The sequence below is a fragment of the Siphateles boraxobius genome, unplaced genomic scaffold (assembly GCF_051911475.1).
Source record: "Siphateles boraxobius isolate OS27281-9 unplaced genomic scaffold, OSU_SipBor_1 1, whole genome shotgun sequence".
NCBI lineage: Eukaryota > Metazoa > Chordata > Actinopteri > Cypriniformes > Leuciscidae > Siphateles > Siphateles boraxobius.
Window position 1 is genome coordinate 13,759,982 of NW_027508699.1, and position 19,438 is coordinate 13,779,419.

Consider the following 19,438-nt stretch of genomic DNA (forward strand, 5'->3'; position numbering starts at 1 on the left):
CCAAACTCATCTCATACGGAAGCCGAGTAAGCTGCTGCAACCTGCGTGGAAGCCGGTAAACAAAGTAATAATGTGTCTTAATTTATGGCGTACCGTTTTCTTCAGTTTCGCGACGCTGTGCAGAGATATGTGTGCTATATGGAATATATGATAATTTCTATTCAGATGTACTAATTCATTGTTTGCTCTCTTTCAACAGTTCAGTATTCAGCCAAAGTTCAATCTGCTTTGCCAATCCATTTGTTTAGCAGAGGCCACTATGGCCACATCTAAATTAATGAGGGCTATCAGGGTGTCAGAGTTTGGAGCCCCTTCAGTTTTAAAACTCTACACAGACCTGCCTGTGCCAAATCCTCTCCAGAAACAGGTGGGTCATCTCAAACTATCTTGACTTTTTCTGATTTACAGAATGTTTTGAATTCAGTTAAATTTTCTCCCATGAAAGCTGATGGGAATTATTAATTAACATCTTGACATTATTACTACTAATCTCAGCGGACAACTTGGTGTGTTGTTTAATGTATTATTCTATTTTATGAATTATTCTGTCAACCGCTTTTCAAAATACACACATGTTCTGGCTAAAATCAATATGTCATGCTATTTAATCATTCTTATTTAACTTTTTTTTTTAAAATTTATTATAGATTATAAAAATTAGTCAGATACTTACAAACACAAAACAAAATTTAAAGAGTAAACACATTTCTCATATCACTAATATACAAGTATCACAAAAAAATTAATAAAGTGTATATATATATATACACATATATCTACACATACAAACATATACAGTACAATTATTCCATATACATAAAATAAAAGGATACAAATAAAAATAGCTAGCCACAGAATACAGAAATAATAAATCCATCTTACACAAACCATACATAGAGGGTAGAGCCCCACCGATATGCATTTTTGGGGGCCGATACCGATAAAAAAAGCCTGATACCGATATATCGGCCGATATTATTTATGTGTACAGTAGCAATATTATTTATGTGTATTATAGTACAGTACCAGTCAAAAGTTTGGACACACTTTCCTATTGGTGTGTACAAACGTTTGTTGAGTACTGTATATAGAATACACAGTATTTAAACAGAATTAAACCTTTTGCAATGGTCACTCAAATGTGGTGATCAAACACTTGAGTGACAAAGTTATGTAATGGAGGCAGGGGGAATGATAGAATGAGAATGATACATTTGAGCTGTAACCAAACTAGTTTGCGTTGCATGTTATATTATATTATATTCTAAATACTGTTGCATAATCTTCACTAACGACTTTGTCTTTTAATTTAGTCACGTTATATAAAACAACTTGTATCAATAAATGTATCAAAAGTGTCACTGACATAATCTTCTATTTTTAGTCTTAATTCCTCTAATCTCTACCAGTGGAGGAAAAACTCAGATCTTTTTACTAAAGTAAAATTTATAATATCATAATGAAAACGTTTTTAATTACATAATGTACAGACTTTTATACTATTTTAGTAGTAAGTAGAATGTACCTATACTAAACGTGAAACTAGGCTACTCTTAATGCAAAATGGCCCTATATAAAGTGTTATAATTATATACATTATTGGAATATTGCTTGATGTGGTAACGTAGCGTTATAGGCAGAATGAGCTTTAACACTGTGTCTACACCGGCCGCGGCTCGCGTGAGTCGCAACAGCTGTTTACCCGAGACGCGGAAAAGCACCCGTTACAGAGCAGAATGGGCCATCCGTTTACTGTCGAAGATTTGTCGCTCACGCCACGCATTTTAATCAATGTTTAATCAATCGATTGCCTGGATTTAATAAATAAGAAGTAAATATAGCAGACAATATAATCAGGACTTCTCAGCTGCGCGCTTGCAATAGTCACAAGCTCAAGCTCACGCAATACGTGACAGAGGCTGGCAGCAGAGAAATCAATTCAGTGAATTACACTGCACAAATCAAAAGTAACATTCTACTACCCACTGGATGAAGAAGGGTTGGCTCTCAACAGAACATATAATATTCAGTTTATTTTATTTTTCGTGTTCGCATTTATGAGGAAAAAAACGGACGTGACACTAAAGTGCTTTAAAACTTTCACATAGACCTCGAACAGAAAGCACAAAGCCTTTCATTAAAGTCAATTTCGTTTTGTATTAATTATGTCTTAATTTTAATCAATGTTTCATCAACCAAATGCCTGGATTTAATAAATAAGAAGTAAATATAACAGACAATAGATAATCTCGAAACGGAGGCGCCGGCGAGTGAACTGCAACTCGTTTCGTAAATGAACCGAAACTCAGCGTATAGACCTGACAAATATATCTATTGAAATGTCTACTTTTAAACAGAACAAATCAAAACGAAAGACAAACTGCTCTCTGCTTATGTAATCCTTCTGAAATGTACATTTCTCTCTGGTGCGTTCAAAGATCACGAGTCCGCATCCTCAACTTCATCTTTGCAGCCCACAGTGACTGAAAACACGTGTTATTAATAAACAATTAAAATGACTCCTTGCTATATTTGATTTATTCTTATCATTGCTTTTGCCAGTTCATTGTGACAGCTTTTAGGTGCTTTATTGGCAGCGCCACCCTTACATGAATCACTGCACCCCGCGGATTTATGTTATAAGCTACTTATTTTGCTTCCTGCACACTTTTTAGAAAAAATTAAACAACTGTACCATTAAAGTATCCAAACCCATTAGACTGTACACTGTCAATGTTTATATGTTGTGAATAAAAGCCTAGATTAAATTTGTTCATCAAATTAAGCGATTGTGTGTCTCCAAAAGACTTTGATTAAACTTCTTGATTCATATTGATTACAAAAATGTAAATCAAAAGTGTTGCCAACATGGACTAATTTCATCTTTAAAAGAGTCAAATCATTTCGCATTATGTTAGGCTATTGAATAATGTCTTTTATATGACGTTGCTTGAATATTTGAAGTGTGTTTCATGACTGTAAAGTCAAAAGACATGTTGGTCATCATGTTTAGAGAATGACATAGAAAACCCACTTTTTTTCCCACAATGAATATGTACATTTACTTAATTAATCAGTAGCCATTATTGTTGTCTCCTGTGTAAACGCTTTCTGCAATTGTAGGTTCTGATTCGAGTCCATGCGTGTGGCGTAAACCCAGTGGACACGTACATCCGCTCCGGATCCTATGCTCGGAAACCCAGCTTGCCCTATATTCCAGGATCGGATGTCTCTGGTGTGGTGGAAGCTGTCGGGGAGGGTGTTCATCTCCTACGGGTCAACTTGTTACCCATCTTGCACACTCACCACATGTTTACTTGTTTGCTTTGCATGGATTGCAATCTTTTCTGTTTTCGCAGGCAGGTGACAGAGTCTTCGCCACAGGAACTGTGACGGGAGGATACGCTGAATATACTGTGGCCTCAGAGGACACCGTTCACAAGCTGCCTGATTCACTAGACTACAAACAGGGCGCAGCTCTCGGAGTCCCATATTTCACTGCGTACCGGGCGCTAGTTCACAAGTAAGATGTTGTTGTCTGTAAAAGACTGCATTGGGAGTTGTTTTCTGGAGCTATGTAAACATACAAATGATCTTTTTTTCTAAACAGGGCTCATGCCAAAGCAGGAGAGATGGTTCTTATCCATGGAGCCAGTGGTGGAGTATGAAGTTAAATTTTTCCCTTAACATTTCAGAAATGTTTTGGATGAGTTAGACTTGTAAAGTACAGTATTCCCCTAATGACTTGAATGAATCGAACTTGTATTTGTAGGTAGGCATTGCAGCATGTCAGATGGCACGAGCGTTTGGCCTTACAGTTCTGGGAACAGCCGGGACATCCGAGGGGATGAAGCTGGTGCTCAACAATGGAGCTCATCTTGCATTCAACCACAGAGAAAAAGACTACCTGGAGAGAATTAAGGTTTTGTTCTCTCTTATTTAAGTTTTACACAATATATACAGAACAGTGTTTGGGGTTGGTAAGGCTTTTTAAATTGTTTTTTTTTTAAGTCTCTTCTGCTGACCAAGGCTGCATTTGTTTCATAAAAAAATACAGTAAAAAACAGTAATATTGTGAAATATTATTACAGTTTAAAATAACTGTTTTCTATTTTAATATATCTTTTAAAATGTAATTTATTCCTGTGATGCAAAGCTGAATTACTTCTGCCAGTCTTCAGTGTCACATGATCCTTCAGAAATCATTCTAATATGATGATTTGCTGCTCAAGAAACATTTCATATTATTATCAATGTTGAAAACAGTTGTGTTGCTTAAATTGTGGAAACAGTGATACATTTTTTTCAGGATATTTGATGAACAGGAAGATCATAAAGGCATTTATTTAAAATAGAAATCTTTGTTAAAATTTATAAATGTCTTTACTGTCATTTTTGAATACATTTCTTAGGAAATTTATCTAGGTTACACTTTATTTCGATGGTCCACTTTAGACAGTCTACTAACTATAAGTAACTTGTCAACTACATGTCAGCTAACTCTCATTAGAGTATTATTAAACTGTTAGGTTAGGGTTTGAGTTAGTAGGATAAGTTGAGATGTACTTGCTATGTTATTTATACTCAGTAGAATGTCTGTTGGGGAGCATCAAAATAAAGAGTGACATGCAGTTGCAAAGTAGAATGTCTAAAGTGAACTATTGAAATATAAAAGAAGTCTTAATAAAGCATATAAAAAACGTGCAGACCTTATACATTTGAATGGTAGTTTTAAGTCACATAATGCACAGTCTAATCTAACTTTATCATGAATTCTGTCTGCATGTCTGGAATATGCTTTCTATATAGTAGCCTTCTCAGAATAGATCATAAAACGAATGTGGCAAGTTTTTATAATAGCTGGTCTCCTGTGTTCAGGATGCTACCAATGGACAAGGCGTGAACGTGATCATTGAGATGTTGTCCAACGTCAACCTCAGTAATGATCTTCAGTTGCTTGGCTTTGGTGGCAGAGTTATGGTAAGTACCTTGTGTTTGTTTCGCAAGTGTTTTTGTGCCTACTGTCCAATTATTATATTGTTCTTTCTTTTTAGATTGTTGGCTCTAGAGGCCCTATTGAGATCAACCCCAGAGACACCATGATGAAAGAGACCAGCATCATTGGCGTGGCTTTGTACAATGCAACTAAGGTACACTGGGCTTCCTGTGCAGTTTCCTGCTTTCTGGTGTTTTGTACTTTTTATGAATTTACTCCTCACCTTTGACTAATCTTTATCATGGTAAGATACAGACTGTTGTCTTTATCTGTGTTTTTCACAGAGGGAAACATCCGAGTGTGCTGCGGCTCTTTTTGCGGGAATGGAGGCAGGCTGGTTGAAACCTGTCATTGGTCCACAATATTCACTTGATAAAGTGGCCCAGGCTCACGAAGACATCATCGGCAGTTCTGGAGCCAGTGGAAAGATGATTTTGATCATGTGAAATTAGGCAGGAAGTGGAAATCCTTAACTGTCTTTGCACTAACTGTCAAATTTGTACTTCATTGTTGCATTCAGCTATATGAAAGTTTCATGTATGAAACCAATTATAGAGACCATCGCAAATGAAAACATTAGTTCAGCAAATGTTTTGTGGAAATTAAATTGAACAACTGGATAATAATTAATCACACTATATATAACATGAATGGTATATTACACAAATAGAGAGTAACAGGCCTCATATTGTACACATAACTGATTTTAATTAATGTAAGAAAAACGTATGTGGAGGTCGAAGATCTCAAAAATGAAGTTTATTACAGCATAGCAGTGGCAAAGTACACGAAGCACCTTGGGTTCACCGGCGTCAGAATGAACACAGAACATCCAAATCTTAAAACTTTTATCCTTTTACAGATTATCACTTTTAATGTAAATTAAGTTATAATAGCAGTGGTCTGTATGTTAATGAAGTTGAGACACCTCATTGTCTGAGATGGTTCTCTGTGTCCCAAAACCATTCCCATTCTACAATTGATGACCATTTGCCCAGGATGTGATAAACCCAAATGGAGAAGAAACAATATAACTTGACTTCTTCATCTGTATGATAATTAAGCCATTTTAGGGATGAGCTCATTCTAAAATATATTTTGGAGTGGAATCTGGGTCGAGGCAGAATACAATATGATTAGTGGACAAAAACCAACACAGTAGCCATTTGAGTGCTGATTGGCTGTAAGTCTGCCTCTGTATATGACAGATGAAACTGTGTAAGGTGAAACTGTGTGTGTTCTTGGCTATCAGGCATCAGTGTTCGACACTGTACCACATTTCTGAGATCAGGTGACAGGCTGGTTCAACGCATGCTCCGTTTACACGTAACCATACACAACCACACTGCAGATCTCTGAGACACAGCGTGACTAGGACAGTGGGAACACGGATGAACTAATACTGAAGAGAGGTTTGCAAATTAACTTGTTTGGACTCAGGATATGGATATGAGTGTTTGACATTTTGCCCTTTTCAAGTGTGGTAAGCACAGAGTGTTTGTATATACTGAGCATGTAGTCAATTTATCAATAATAATTCTCAAGAACTTGGTTTGAATGTGCCTGAATGTAACCCAGGTTAGTATTTGACATAGACTTGTGTAGAAATATCTGATAGCAATATTTGTGTTCATTTTGTGAACGTTGTATTTGATATTATAAACCGGTACTGTAATACACTACCATTTAAAACTTTTGGGGTCAGTAAGAAGACATTTATGATGGTACAATTCTTTTTCTAAATAAATGCTGTTTTTACCAGCTTTCTATTCATCAAAGAATCAACAGCAACAACAAAAAATGATTTCGCTCCTCACTCCAGGATTTAATAAATTATTAATTAAAATAATTTTCCAAAGTAAAGAAAGAAGAAAAAAAAAATATATATATATATAAATTACGGAAAGAAATGTACAAAGTTTCCACAAAAATATTAAGCAACACAATTTCGAACATTGATAATAAAGAAAATGTTTCTTGTGCATCAAATCAGAATATTAGACGATTTCTAAAGGATCATATGACTCTGAAGACCTGAGTAATGATGCTGAAAATTAAGATTTGCCATCACAGAAATAAATTACATTTTACAATAATTAATATTGAAAAGTGATATAAAATTGTAATAATATTTCAAAATATTAGTTATTCTTGTATTTTTGTTCAAATAGATCCAGCCATGTTGAGCAAAAGAGACTTCTTTTAAAAACATCTTACAACTACAAAAATCTTACCAACTGATTTTTTAAATATATGAATTTCATTTTTTTTGTACTCAATTTAGCCACTGAACAACAGTTCTATATGACTGTTTTTTGAAAAATATGATGTGAAGCAAGACATTTCCTTGAGGATGAGGAGACATTTTATTGTAGAGTTACAAAGAATATGTGGCAGGTGTTTCTAGTGTTCTCACACACTATATATAGAGCAGAATCACCTGCACAGAAGCAAACAGGTGGACGATCATGCATGTTTTATAACTACACCTTCCTCATCTGTCTGACTGTCAGCGTCTCCAGGCAACAGATGTCAGAGGAGCACAGCATCCAAAACACACAGGAGGAGTTATGACTGAGTACTAGTGAGTTGACTGAATGTATATCTTGACTGATTCGGTTGTGCTTTTGTTGACAGGCTATTGCTTTCTGCTTTGTTTTTAAGGATAACCGGTGTGGCCTGAACCAAGCTGTTCGAAGGCCATGGACCACATAAGCCATTTTGGAAGTCCAACGCCGGCATCAATCTGACTTCAATGGCAAATCATGAGAAGTATGTGCATAGTGTTTGTAGCCGCCTCACAGAGCTGATTCTTCATGTATTCTCCATTAAAATAAGGTCAGGAAAAATCTGTCAGACTAACATGAGGTGAACTCTAGACTAATGGTTCCTCTCAGGTATCTGCCTTCTACTGATGCTGACAATCACTCAAGTTCAGCTGTCGTCGCTCTGCCCCGCTTCCTGTTTGGTGTGTACTGAAGATGTCATCATCTGTCATAAACTCGCAAGAATCATTGGTAAGTAAATTATTATGCGGCTGAAGAACTTAAGTACTTACTTTAAAGGGATAGTTCTCCCAAAAAAGAATATTCTGTCATCATTTACTCTCCCTCATCATTCCAAACCTGGCTTTCTTTCTTCGGTGTAACAAAAGAAGGTATGTCCCAAAAGAATGTCCCAGTGTATTTTTGTCCATACAGTGAAAGTCAATGGGAACCAATCGTGTTTTTGGAGCCCATTGTATGGATAAAAAACGTTCTTCAAAAGTACTTATGAGGGTGAGTAAATGATGACAGATTAAAATGTTTTGGGTATATTATCCATTTAAGAACACCGAAGGCAGATGGAAATACATTTTTAACCCTAAAGCCTATATACTGTATCATATTTGATAGGCAAAATCCTATGGCCTCTAAACTGTTGTACGCATTCTACTACATGCCTTCTGTCATTTGATTGATATTTTATAATTTTGTAGAAACTAAATGGCCTTTTAGTATAATTATAAAAATCTTCAGGTCGTGGTCTTTTTGCTGTGAAATCTTTACTGACTTTTATAAAGTAAGAAACATATGAAAACACATTAAGAATGCATTTTATATTGTTAGTAATATTTCAGAAATAAAAGCGACTTAGGTTTACTTGATTATCCATACATCGTTTTTTTTTTAGAATACAGTTTTAATATGACATATTAATCTGATATATCGATTGACAATTGATATTTATATGCATTTTATGCATAAGTAGTCTGCTATAAAGATCTAATTGATTTACATTAAGCTTTTAGAATTTCTTAGAATACTTTTGTCCATATAAATATCAGCAACTGCACCAAATTGCATATTTTTGCGCAGTTTGGACCTTGATGTTTTATGAGCTTGAGCTCCATATTCTCCTATATCAAACTATATGAGCCATGAAAGAATGAATCAAATATGATACTCAACACAAAACTTTCTTTTTTATATTTTATCTAAATATGTTGTCTAAAGGTTCAAAAAACTGTTCTTGATTTTGACTCTTATTTCATATGTCAGGCTCTACAGGTTTAGCTTTGGATGAAATACATTTTTTAATACAGGTATGTTTTCTTCCTCATGTTCAGATGCACCAGGCTCTACTAAAGCTTTGATGCTCACTGATGGACTCATTGAATCTGTGGACAACATGGATCTCTCTGACTTATCCAACATGAGTATTCTGGCACTCAGCAACAATGCCATCTCCAGCATCAAGCAGAATGCGTTTCAGAACCTCGCTTTCCTTTCGACACTGTCGCTGGACCACAACCGCATCTCCAGTCAAACCCTGGACAGCTCCACGTTCTCCTGGCTTCACAGACTGGAGACTCTCCAGCTTGGGAACAACAATCTGAAAGACATTGACGGCTCCTGGTTTCAAAACTCTAGTGCTTTAAAAACACTTAAGCTAGAGGGGAACCTCTTTACAGTCTTGAACTCCTCCACCTTTGCCCACGCGGACCTGAGGAACCTGGAAACGTTGGGCTTGTCCGACAACCTCATCGTGTACATAGGCAGCGATAGCTTCCGAGGACTGCCTCGTCTCCACAGCCTCGATCTGTCCCGAAATCATCTGCACACCGCTCCGGATGCCTTCTCATACCTGTCGCGGCTCTCAGTGCTGAACCTTGAGTTGAACCGCTGGAGCTGTACGTGTGAGTTGAGAGAGCTGGCCTCGTTCCTCAACAGCTACATTCAGGCTCCTGAGAAAGTGTTGTACAATGGGCAGAGGATGGTGTGTGTGAACACAGATAACCCAGCTGTGCAGACTGTGCTGGAGCTGACTGGCACCAACTGTGTCCCGCCAAACAGGAATATCACAGTGGAGGTTGTTGTGGCTAAAAGTAATAACACTTCCCAGCAATACATTCGAAATGTTGCTATTGCCATTGTGTTTTCATTTTTCGGTGAGTATCTGCAAAAGCTTGATACCAAAACATGTTCATTATAGAGTCAATGAGGTGATGCTTTATTCACTTGTTCTATTAATTTGATTCAGGTCTCTTAATGTATTCAAAATAATGATTTAAAAAAATAAAATTATTGAAAAGAAAAATGTTTGGCATAGCAATTTATTATTTTTAGTGCTTTTGAAGTCTCTTATGCTCATCAAGCCTGCATTTATTTGATCCAAAATACAGAAAAAACAGTAATTATGAGAAATATTATTACAATTTAAAATAATGGTTTTCTATTTTGATATACTTAAAATATTTGATTTCTGTGACGCAAAGCTGAATTTTCAGCATCATTACTCCAGTCTTCAGTGTCACATGATCCTTCAGAAATCATTCTGAAATTATGATTTATTAAAAATGTTGGAAACATGAAGTGATATCATAGAGAGGACCCTTACAGACCCTGTGACAGTGTGTCATGGTTAATCAGTCTCTTAAATATTTGATAATTTTAGTACATTATAATTTTAGATCAGCTTGTGGTGCAACTGCTCAGAAAATTAATGATATTTATGAATTAATAATTTACAACAAGGTTTAATTTGTTAACATTTGTGACCTACATACATAAACTAATGAATGAACAATACTTCTACAGCATTTATTAATCTTAGTTTATGTAAATCTCAACATTTACTAATACATTTTTTAAGATCAAAAGTTGTATCTATTAACATTAGTTAATGCACTGTGAACTAACATGAACATTTTTATCAACTAACATTAACAAAGGTTAATAAATGCTGCAAGAATATATTGCTTATTCATGTTAATTAATGCCTTAAACTAATTTATATATTTGTGTTATTAATTAATACATTACTTTTTAAAACTAATGTTAACAAATGAGACTTTGTACATGTGTTTAAAGCTATAAAAGATTTAGCCTTTTATTTATTTCATTGAATCACTTCATCGGTTCTGTTTTGAATTGTAGGAGGTGTTGGGATCACCCTGGGAATGATTGCCATTGCATACCACAAACTCAGTAAGAAATTGAAACTTGCTCAGGAGGAGTGTAGAGCTGAAGAAAGGCACACGTCCAGCCCTGAAACAACCCAGTGGAATTTCTGCGAAGGCAAGGACACTCTATCCATGAGCCATGCGCTCTACAACAGCAACTACAAATCCCATCAGCCCTGCGAGAGAGAAGACTCTCCTTATCTGGGATCAGACGCTCCTTATCTGGAGAATCATTTCACCTGCCACAAGTGCAGCTCCACTGCCCTTGCGGTAGGAAAGCACAAAAGAGAGATCGTCCTGCATGGAGCCAGTCATGTGGGTGAACAGCTGGCGAATCAACGGCAACATAAAGGGAATGATCAACATTCTGTGTTGCAACAAAGGAGCAAAGGTAAACTAGCAAGCACACCATTTCTTTGGAAATGTTTTTAATAACCTCTGCCTTAGCAGACACTTTGGAACAGACCCACAAATACAATCACCTCCTTGCTAATATTTCCTAAAATATAAAAGCAGCTATATATTTTCATGTTTGAAGACCCATTTATACTAGGAAATTAAAAATATTACAAATATGAGTAAAATTTTTATCTACCATTAATAATTGTCTTAGATGTATAAACCAAGGAAAACATAAAACTATGGGTGTCAATAGAATAACTATTAATGGTTTATCTCATAATTTCCAGTATTTAGCAGTGTTATGTTAGTATAAGTTATATACCATTATCCTTCAATTAGTCTTTATTTTTATATTAGTTTAAGTTTTGGTAATTTTGTTAAGTTTTTATAATTTTGTTTATATTTTTTATTTCAGTTTTATTTCAGAAACAGTGTTTCATTTTAATACTTAAACTTCAGCTTACTTTGTTTCAAAAATTCTAAGTTTTTTTTCTAATAATTATATTTTATTTTATGCCAGCTTTATTTTAACTTTGAATTTGGACAGTTGTAAATTACGTAAATTATTATTAAATATAAATCTACATAGGTATATAAATCTATACCATGGCCCAAAAAAACGTGGTGTGCATCTTGAGACAAAACAATGGCACTGACATATTTTAAGATATGTCAGTGCAAGTTGCTTTCAGTTAAAAGATTTCAAAATGCATTTTAGTCTGGGACTAGGTTTGAGCTTTGTTTGTGACACCGGCCAAGTATCTTTTTAATCGGGTCATTAAACAACCCCCTAGTAACTGCATAGCAACAGCTTGGCAACCATTCAATGCTGGCACAATCTAAAAAATGCTGGGTTGTTTCAACCCAACTTTGGGTCAAATATGGACAAACCCAGCTGTTGGGTTACAATTTTTAACCCAATGTTTGGGTTAGTCCATATTTTACCCAAAGTTGGGTTAAAACAACCAAGCAGTTTTTAGAGTGCATCTAGTTTATTTCATTTTTATATCACTACACTCATTCTCAAATGTCTGTCTTAAAATATTCTCTGTTTTATTCACAGACACAAGTGGACGGGCACACAATGAGAGCAGGTCAAGAGTTCCAACTTCTTCCCAACGTCGTGGGGGTTCAAACGACATCTCAGCTGTTAGAATACGCCAGCTGGCCCTCAGTAATCATTTCTCAGCCCTCCAGAGAGGCACATTCAGACCCCCGGACCAAATCCACAATGAAGTAACTCAAGGACATCACTCACTGTTAAAACACCAGGCCGAGGGCGTTGGCGCTCGGCCGATTTACCAAACCATCAGCTGTCTGCATTGTCACCAGACTTATGAATACAGACAAGCTGGAAGTAACAAACAGAACTTTCCATTTACAAATCACTCACAAAACACTGGAGCACAAATGTATGACACTATGCTATACAGAGACATCTTGGGTTATGACAAGTCAAACGCTGGGAGACGTGGTGAGGGTCAAGCTAGTGAGCTGGGGTTTAAGTTAGCTTCTCAACGCAGCGTCACTTTTGATCTAGCTGGGCCCGAGGAACGTGTCCTCACCACAATGGCTGACATATGCAAAAAAGAGAGTAGGATGAAGAGCTCTAAAACATCTGCACAGAAAAGCCCCCGAAAGCTGGGTAGGACTAAGAGCAGCACACGAGGACAATTAAAGACCCAGAAAACCAGAGGACGAGCAAAGAGGACACTGAAAGTGAAATTAAATTTAAACCCCCTTCGAAAAAACAGAGTTCATCCAAAGTCCATTGATGAAGAAAATAATGAAGACAAGATGTCCAAAAAGGCGAAGAAGGAAACACTGAGAAGCAAAAAGGACAAAAAAGATCTCCAGAGAAAAGACAAAACTAGCAAAAAATCAAAAGATAACGTTGAAGGCTCAGGAAATGAGGAAGAGGAAGACAACTCCAAAATGAAACGCACTAAAAAAGGAAACAAGGATTCAACGTCCATGTCAAATGATACAGATGAAGTCACTAAAGAAAGAGGACAAGAGGAACAAAGCTGTATTCCTGTTGAGGGGGAAACTCTGTTAGAGACTGTCTTCGGTAGTAGATCTGAAGCTCAAATGGCATCAACACTCAGTTTAACTCTTCCAGATGAACACAACAGTCTTACGGCTCCATCACACCCTGGCGTTCTGGATGCCACTGACACTCAGCAGCTATCCAGTCCAAATGTTGAACTCCCTTCACAGGATGTGGTGGATCAGTCCAATAGTTCAGACCTGATGGGCTCTGCTGCACCTCTCATCCAAGAATATGTATCTTCAGCCGAGGGCTCACCAAAGAGGAAGTTAAGACTCATTCTACCTGAAAAAACCTCCAGCCGGCCACAAACGGCACTGGATAAGAAAATCAGATAGCGTTATTCTTTTCTGATAATGTAGCACAGATAACATGCACAGCTGAGTTCATTGTAGCTATAAATTACTGATAAATATTTTGACTTTTAAAATGTGCCGTCTTATTTTATTTAAATCATTTACATTTTATTATACACTGAAAATGTGGTATCCTTGAAAATCCTTGTTGTAGGATTTACTTTTTAACAATTTTCACTCTAAAAATGCTAGTAAATTCCACAAATAAATACAAAATAAATGGCAAGTAACACGTTGAATTAAATGTGAAATTATTTTCTTATAAAACATTCTCCAATAACTAGTTTTATTTACAACTTGTATCAATCACAATCAAGCTGATCATACAATCAAGCCTGTAATAACACAGAAAGTCTCCTTGATTTCTGTTACAAAAGAAGTATGAGGAGTTTGTTGTTTAATGTATGCATAGAGTTAATAATCGCTTCGTTTAACCAAAGAAAGTAAAAAAAAAACATTCCACAGTAATTTTTTGCAAACACGATGGCAAGAATACAAAGTGCGCCATTTTATGGTCTGCAGATAAAAGGCAGTTTGGACCTTAGAAAAGAAAACATGACACTCTGGGAGAGTCATTGTGCAGCTGATGCACGTTGAGTGAACATTTAGAGATCTGATTCTGCAAAGCGATGGACGACAAAGAAGAAAAGAACTGCAACAATGAGGATGATGAAGAGGGAGAAAGAACAGAACCAAAAACAATTCTGGGGATCTTTACAAGAGAGCAGTTCATCATGTTATGTATTGGTATCGGTCTGATTGCACTTCTTCTCATCATTATTTTAACTTCAGTATTTGTGATCAGGAGATCAGGTATGAAGCCTCTTCGGTGTTTATAGTACATACCATTGAATATTGTTTGATGTAGAGTTCAGAATGTGTCCATATGCAACACCATTTATTAGGTACATCATAATGAAACGGTATGCATTGTGAATTTCAGAGTAAATTGAGAGAAAACAATACTGATTTATCTATGTTTTTCAATTTGTGGATACTGCTTGTGCATGTTCTCAGATGCTCCAAGCGATGAGGACATGGAGCCTTTCCCAACTGGTGGAGACATGCTTGACTTTCTTCTCCAAACTGGAAAAATTCGGGAGAAAGATGGTCTTTATGCAACATGGTATCACTCAGCCAACAATAAGTCTGAGATGAACAAGGCCTTGAACAGTAAGAGTTATCTGTTGTTTTATCTTAACACCTTTGTTCAAGGTTGCGCTTCTGTCCATTCAGTTATCAGTTGCATAATAATAATAATAATAATTAAAGCTGCAAGCAGCATTCATCGGGGTTCAAGCATTTAAGGCCTTTAAAGAAATCCAGGGATCAAGGATCACAGTGGTGTAAAGCACTTGAGTCTAGGACAAACGGTCTAGGAGTTATGAGCAATTTTATACTTTTGCTTGCTGTAGCGCCACCTATTGGCGAATCGGGATCATACTTTGATAGGTTCTCCCCAAATTGAGGACTACCATCTGGCCAAGTTTCAAGTCTCCAGCACTTACAGTTTGGTCTGCACGATGCGTTTTAGGGGAGAATAATAATTATAAAAACCCTTACAATTACAATAGGGTTTCAGCACTTTGTGCTTGAACCCCTAATAATGAAACATATTTCTGTAAACTTATATCTGTTTACAAAATGGAACATATGAATCCCCAACTCCAACTGAAACCGGACATTTTCATACAAAGGTGGACACCTATTAGTATATAAATTGAGGCATTGAGGGTGAACTGATCGGTGTGAAACTTTTACTTATTCCCTGTTGTATAAAATTAATTTTACTATTGTATAGTGTTTTATGTATTTTCTTTTTCACTTTTTCTATTTCTGTATCTCTTTTATTTGGGCCACCGTTGTTGTCAAGGAGTGTTTAGTTATTGTTGAGTGTTATTGTTGAAATTCGTTAAATTGTATTAAAAAATATATATTTTTAAAAATCTGTGAAATGTAGGTGTTTGATATGATATATTCACAATCTATGTTAAGAGCTCTGATAGTGATGGCAAACTCAGCATGTGACATGGTGTAATGAAATACCTTAAAAACGTTGTTTGTACATCACAGGTGATGTATTGATCCTGGAGGCTGATATAAATGTACAAGGTCATAATACAGCCAATGAAACTAATATTCCCATCATGGCCCATCCACCGGACATATACAGTGACAACACTCTGGAGGAGTGGCTGGATGCTGTACTCAAATCAAAGAAAGGTGAACAACCTGGAACATTAGTATCTGATTTTATATACAGAAGACATGGTGAAAATTGCTGTGTTGTGTTCATCCTTTATTAGGGATAAAACTGGATTTTAAGAGTATTAATGCTGTGGAGCCCTCATTGGATCTGCTGAGAGAGAAAAAACAAATGGGGATCAATCGCCCAGTGTGGATAAATGCAGATATTCTTCCTGGTCCTAATGTTCCTGATTTCTGGCCAGTGGTCAATGCTTCTGAGTAAGAATGTATTAAACATCTCATTTCATTTGTAACACTTGAATGCGGTTCAGTTTACTTTGTGATTTAGCCCAGTGGCTCTCAATTTGTTGATACAGTAATGATGAAAATGTTTACATGAAGTTCTGTAAAACTTCAGATTTTTTTCAACACAATGTTGTAAGTATACGTCACATCGGGTAATCGGAAATAGTTCTATGCACACTTGCGGTCGTCAAGCCCACTTGGGGGCCAAATACAGGAAATATGTCATGCAAGTAAACAAAGACTACAAGTGTGGGTACCACCGGGACAGGCCCTCTGTAATGGTTATTTTTAGGTTTTATTTTTATAACCAAAAATGACTGTAACCAAACATTCTCTGTACCAGAAATGTTTTGCTTGGGTAGTGGTGTTTTGTTCCTGAATGAAACAGTGTGTTTGAATGAGTTTGGATGAGTGAATAATTCAATGACTCACTCATAAAAACAGGCAGCTGTTTCTTCCTGGATGAATCAGTGTATTGGAACAAATTGGTTGAATGAAGGGTTAAATGAATAGCTTAAAGGAGCATTGCGTAGGTTCTGAAATTTCAAACCCTTACTGACACCAGTGGCCGTTAGAGAAACTGCAGCCAGTCTCATGCTCGTTCTCGGAGCGCACAGTTGTAATTATGTCTTACCTTGCTTGCAGTAAAAAGAAAGCCAGCTCGGGGTCTGTTTTTATACCCAGCGCTCACCGGTGCTCCCTCCTAGAATCAAATGCCGCTCCGATGTTGACTCTTGTCTTGTCTTTGCCCGACGCCGGTCACTCTCTATTTTGGCAGCACTAGATAAGGCTTTTTTCCTCTTTTTTTTACTTACGATGAGTTTCCGTGGGTGTCTGGATTTGGCTGGTCGCTTCTTTCCGTCCGCAAAGTCCATTTGAAACACTAACGTTACTGCTGCTAGCGATAGGCTAGTTGCACGTGGCCGCCATGTTGGATTTACGATCAGCAAGTGTGCGGTTGGACACTTCCGGTCTCGCTTTACGCCAGTGCAGGGAGCCGGAGAAAGCAGAAAATGATCTCTTTAATCCACTCATATAGACAGTCACTTATCGCCATCTACTGGCGTGACTACATAACATACAGAAAGAGTCAGTGAAAAATCCCCACTGAGTCTGAAACCTGCAAACACAGGCAAGTGGAGTGGCACAAAGGGTGGCAAAACAACTCAGACTAATTTGAATGATATTCTGAACATCATAACTAATTCTATGACCTGTTGATTGCTTAATGTTGTTTTTCAGTTGCTGACCTTTTTTTTTTTTTTACTTTTATTACAAGGTTTTTTGAGCTCATTCAGCTGAAATTTCCTGATGTCACCATCTCTCCAGGATGGAAGGTTCTTTATCTTTCCATCTTGCCCAATGTGACATACACACGCAGTATGGTGGAGCAGATGTACTCTAATGTAAGACACCTCCCTCAGAAGATCACCTTTCCTGTCCATGCTTTGATGGTCAAGAATGGGTGGCCACACCTGAGCTGGCTGCTCAGCCAATCTTCAAGGTAACTCAGTTACTTCAGTTGTTTAAGTTAAAAAGATGATGATGATGATGTTTATACCGAGTCTTGATTCTGATACAGGTTTAGTTTAACACTGTGGCAAGGAAAGGAGAACCCCACTGTGAATGATCTTCTCTTCATCAGAGACAACAGCAACCCTCAGCGCATCTATTATGACATCTATGAGCCTGTGCTCTCACAGTTTAAAGAAGCTGCAAGTGAGTGACTTCATGGTTTTGAACATTACACTTTAATTAGTGTATAGCGATGCACAATATATGTATGGTAGCATATTGTTTATCTGGCGATATTAGAGCTGTTTTTAGATTAGACTGACTTTGTCATCAGAGGAGCTGTAATAATGTGAAATGTGTGAAAAATAATGTGTTTTGTTTTAACAATCAAGCATGAAAGCATACTCGTTCATCCCAAAAACAAAATCAAGACTTCGTAAAAGGGCGTAATAGGACCCCTTTAAAAGTGAAAGGTCACATTCATCATTGGTTACCATTGCTTCAGGTTTTTCATGAAAATTCGCCATGTTGACCAACAGAAAGCTGCTTGGTTTGAAGATTCTATCCAGGTGGAGACATAGTTGACTATTTCAGGACGGTGAATGGTGATGGACTCAACATCCAGTGGGACACAGTGACTGATAAAGATTCTTTGCTATCTTTGCTTGAAGGTGTGAATTTAACACCTTTAGATGGATAGATATTGTGGAAATGTAATAGATCTTTATAAATTGGTAATGCAAGAATTTAATTTTTTTTTTGCAGATAGCCCTGGAGGAATGCTGGTGATCCCAGTACTATCTAGGCTAGGTCAACCAAACATTCCTGTCGTTCAGGGTTCCCAACCTGAGCTTCCTCTTCAGGACTGTCTGGAGCTCATTCTTGCCTCTAAGAAGCCGTGGGGACTCTACTTAAGGATAAAGTCCCAGAATCATCTGAGCCCCTCGCTGGAGCTCCTTCGTCGGGCCTATGACAGAGACCTGCTGCACCACCCCATCTGGGTCAGCATGGACGTAACCCACGGAGCTTTCCATATCCATGGCTACGTGATGGGAAAAGAGTTCTTGAGAACCATTGATAAAATCTTTCCATATGTGACTCTGGCTCCAGGTTGGCCCAAAGAGGTTCTCAATGAAGGCTACACACCAGAACTGGTGGAGGACATGGTGCAGCTCTTTCAGGGGGCCTGGCAAGATGTTTCACTGCAGCTGCAGGTCGAGGCTCTAGACAGGACTGTGACTGGATATAGGAGCCTTATCCATGCACAATCACGCTTCTCACTGACTCTACAGCAGCGGGCAGAGGACAGAGGCCTCAGTTCTGGGATTGAAAGCTTAATGTCTATCCGACCATTGAACAGACAGCGGAGCTTCTACAATATGTCTAACATATACAGAAAATGAAAGTCAATTATGATGCTGTTTAGATTGTCCACTGACAAGATAATGTACGTAAATGTTCATTGAAAACTTCAGAGATTAATATTTTAAGTAAATTCTTTCATAGCTTTAAGAATTAAAATTATTAACACTTCTTTTTTTTCATACATATGATAGAAATAGGACTTTTAACAAATATTAACTAAGTAATTGTCAGCAACTAAATCAGTAAACAGATGCAATTAAATAGTCGTTTTATAAACATCACTGCACCAAAAAATAATACTGAAAAAACAAAGCAAA

General features: G+C 37.1%; 4 protein-coding genes across 5 annotated transcripts in view; 3 read left to right on the top strand and 1 right to left on the bottom strand.

Moving 5' to 3' along the window:
* Nucleotides 1-19,438, bottom strand: part of tceanc2 (transcription elongation factor A (SII) N-terminal and central domain containing 2) — a 144,853-nt gene that overhangs the window by 66,811 nt on the left and 58,604 nt on the right. The window lies entirely within an intron of this gene.
* cryz (crystallin, zeta (quinone reductase)) lies at nt 17-6,769 on the top strand. 2 transcript variants are annotated; one of them, XM_077217885.1, is made up of 9 exons: nt 17-64; nt 200-367; nt 3,124-3,276; nt 3,360-3,523; nt 3,611-3,662; nt 3,773-3,922; nt 4,879-4,980; nt 5,055-5,150; nt 5,281-6,769. In XM_077217885.1, the coding sequence occupies exons 2-9, from the start codon at nt 260-262 to the stop codon at nt 5,440-5,442; spliced, it is 987 nt and encodes a 328-aa protein (XP_077074000.1). In that variant the 5' UTR covers nt 17-64; nt 200-259; the 3' UTR covers nt 5,443-6,769. The 2 variants fall into 2 exon arrangements, with proteins under 2 accessions (XP_077074000.1, XP_077074057.1); XM_077217942.1 differs by having other exon boundaries at nt 19-55.
* lrrc53 (leucine rich repeat containing 53) lies at nt 7,500-13,730 on the top strand. Its single transcript, XM_077217828.1, has 6 exons — nt 7,500-7,580; nt 7,661-7,768; nt 7,894-8,013; nt 9,105-9,926; nt 10,915-11,331; nt 12,406-13,730. The coding sequence occupies exons 2-6, from the start codon at nt 7,762-7,764 to the stop codon at nt 13,728-13,730; spliced, it is 2,691 nt and encodes an 896-aa protein (XP_077073943.1). The 5' UTR covers nt 7,500-7,580; nt 7,661-7,761.
* On the top strand, nt 14,378-19,159 carry fam151a (family with sequence similarity 151 member A). The gene is given in 8 exon segments (XM_077218599.1): nt 14,378-14,561; nt 14,766-14,921; nt 15,822-15,971; nt 16,055-16,214; nt 17,521-17,745; nt 17,824-17,960; nt 18,296-18,427; nt 18,522-19,159. Coding segments are annotated over 8 exon segments (1,782 nt in total).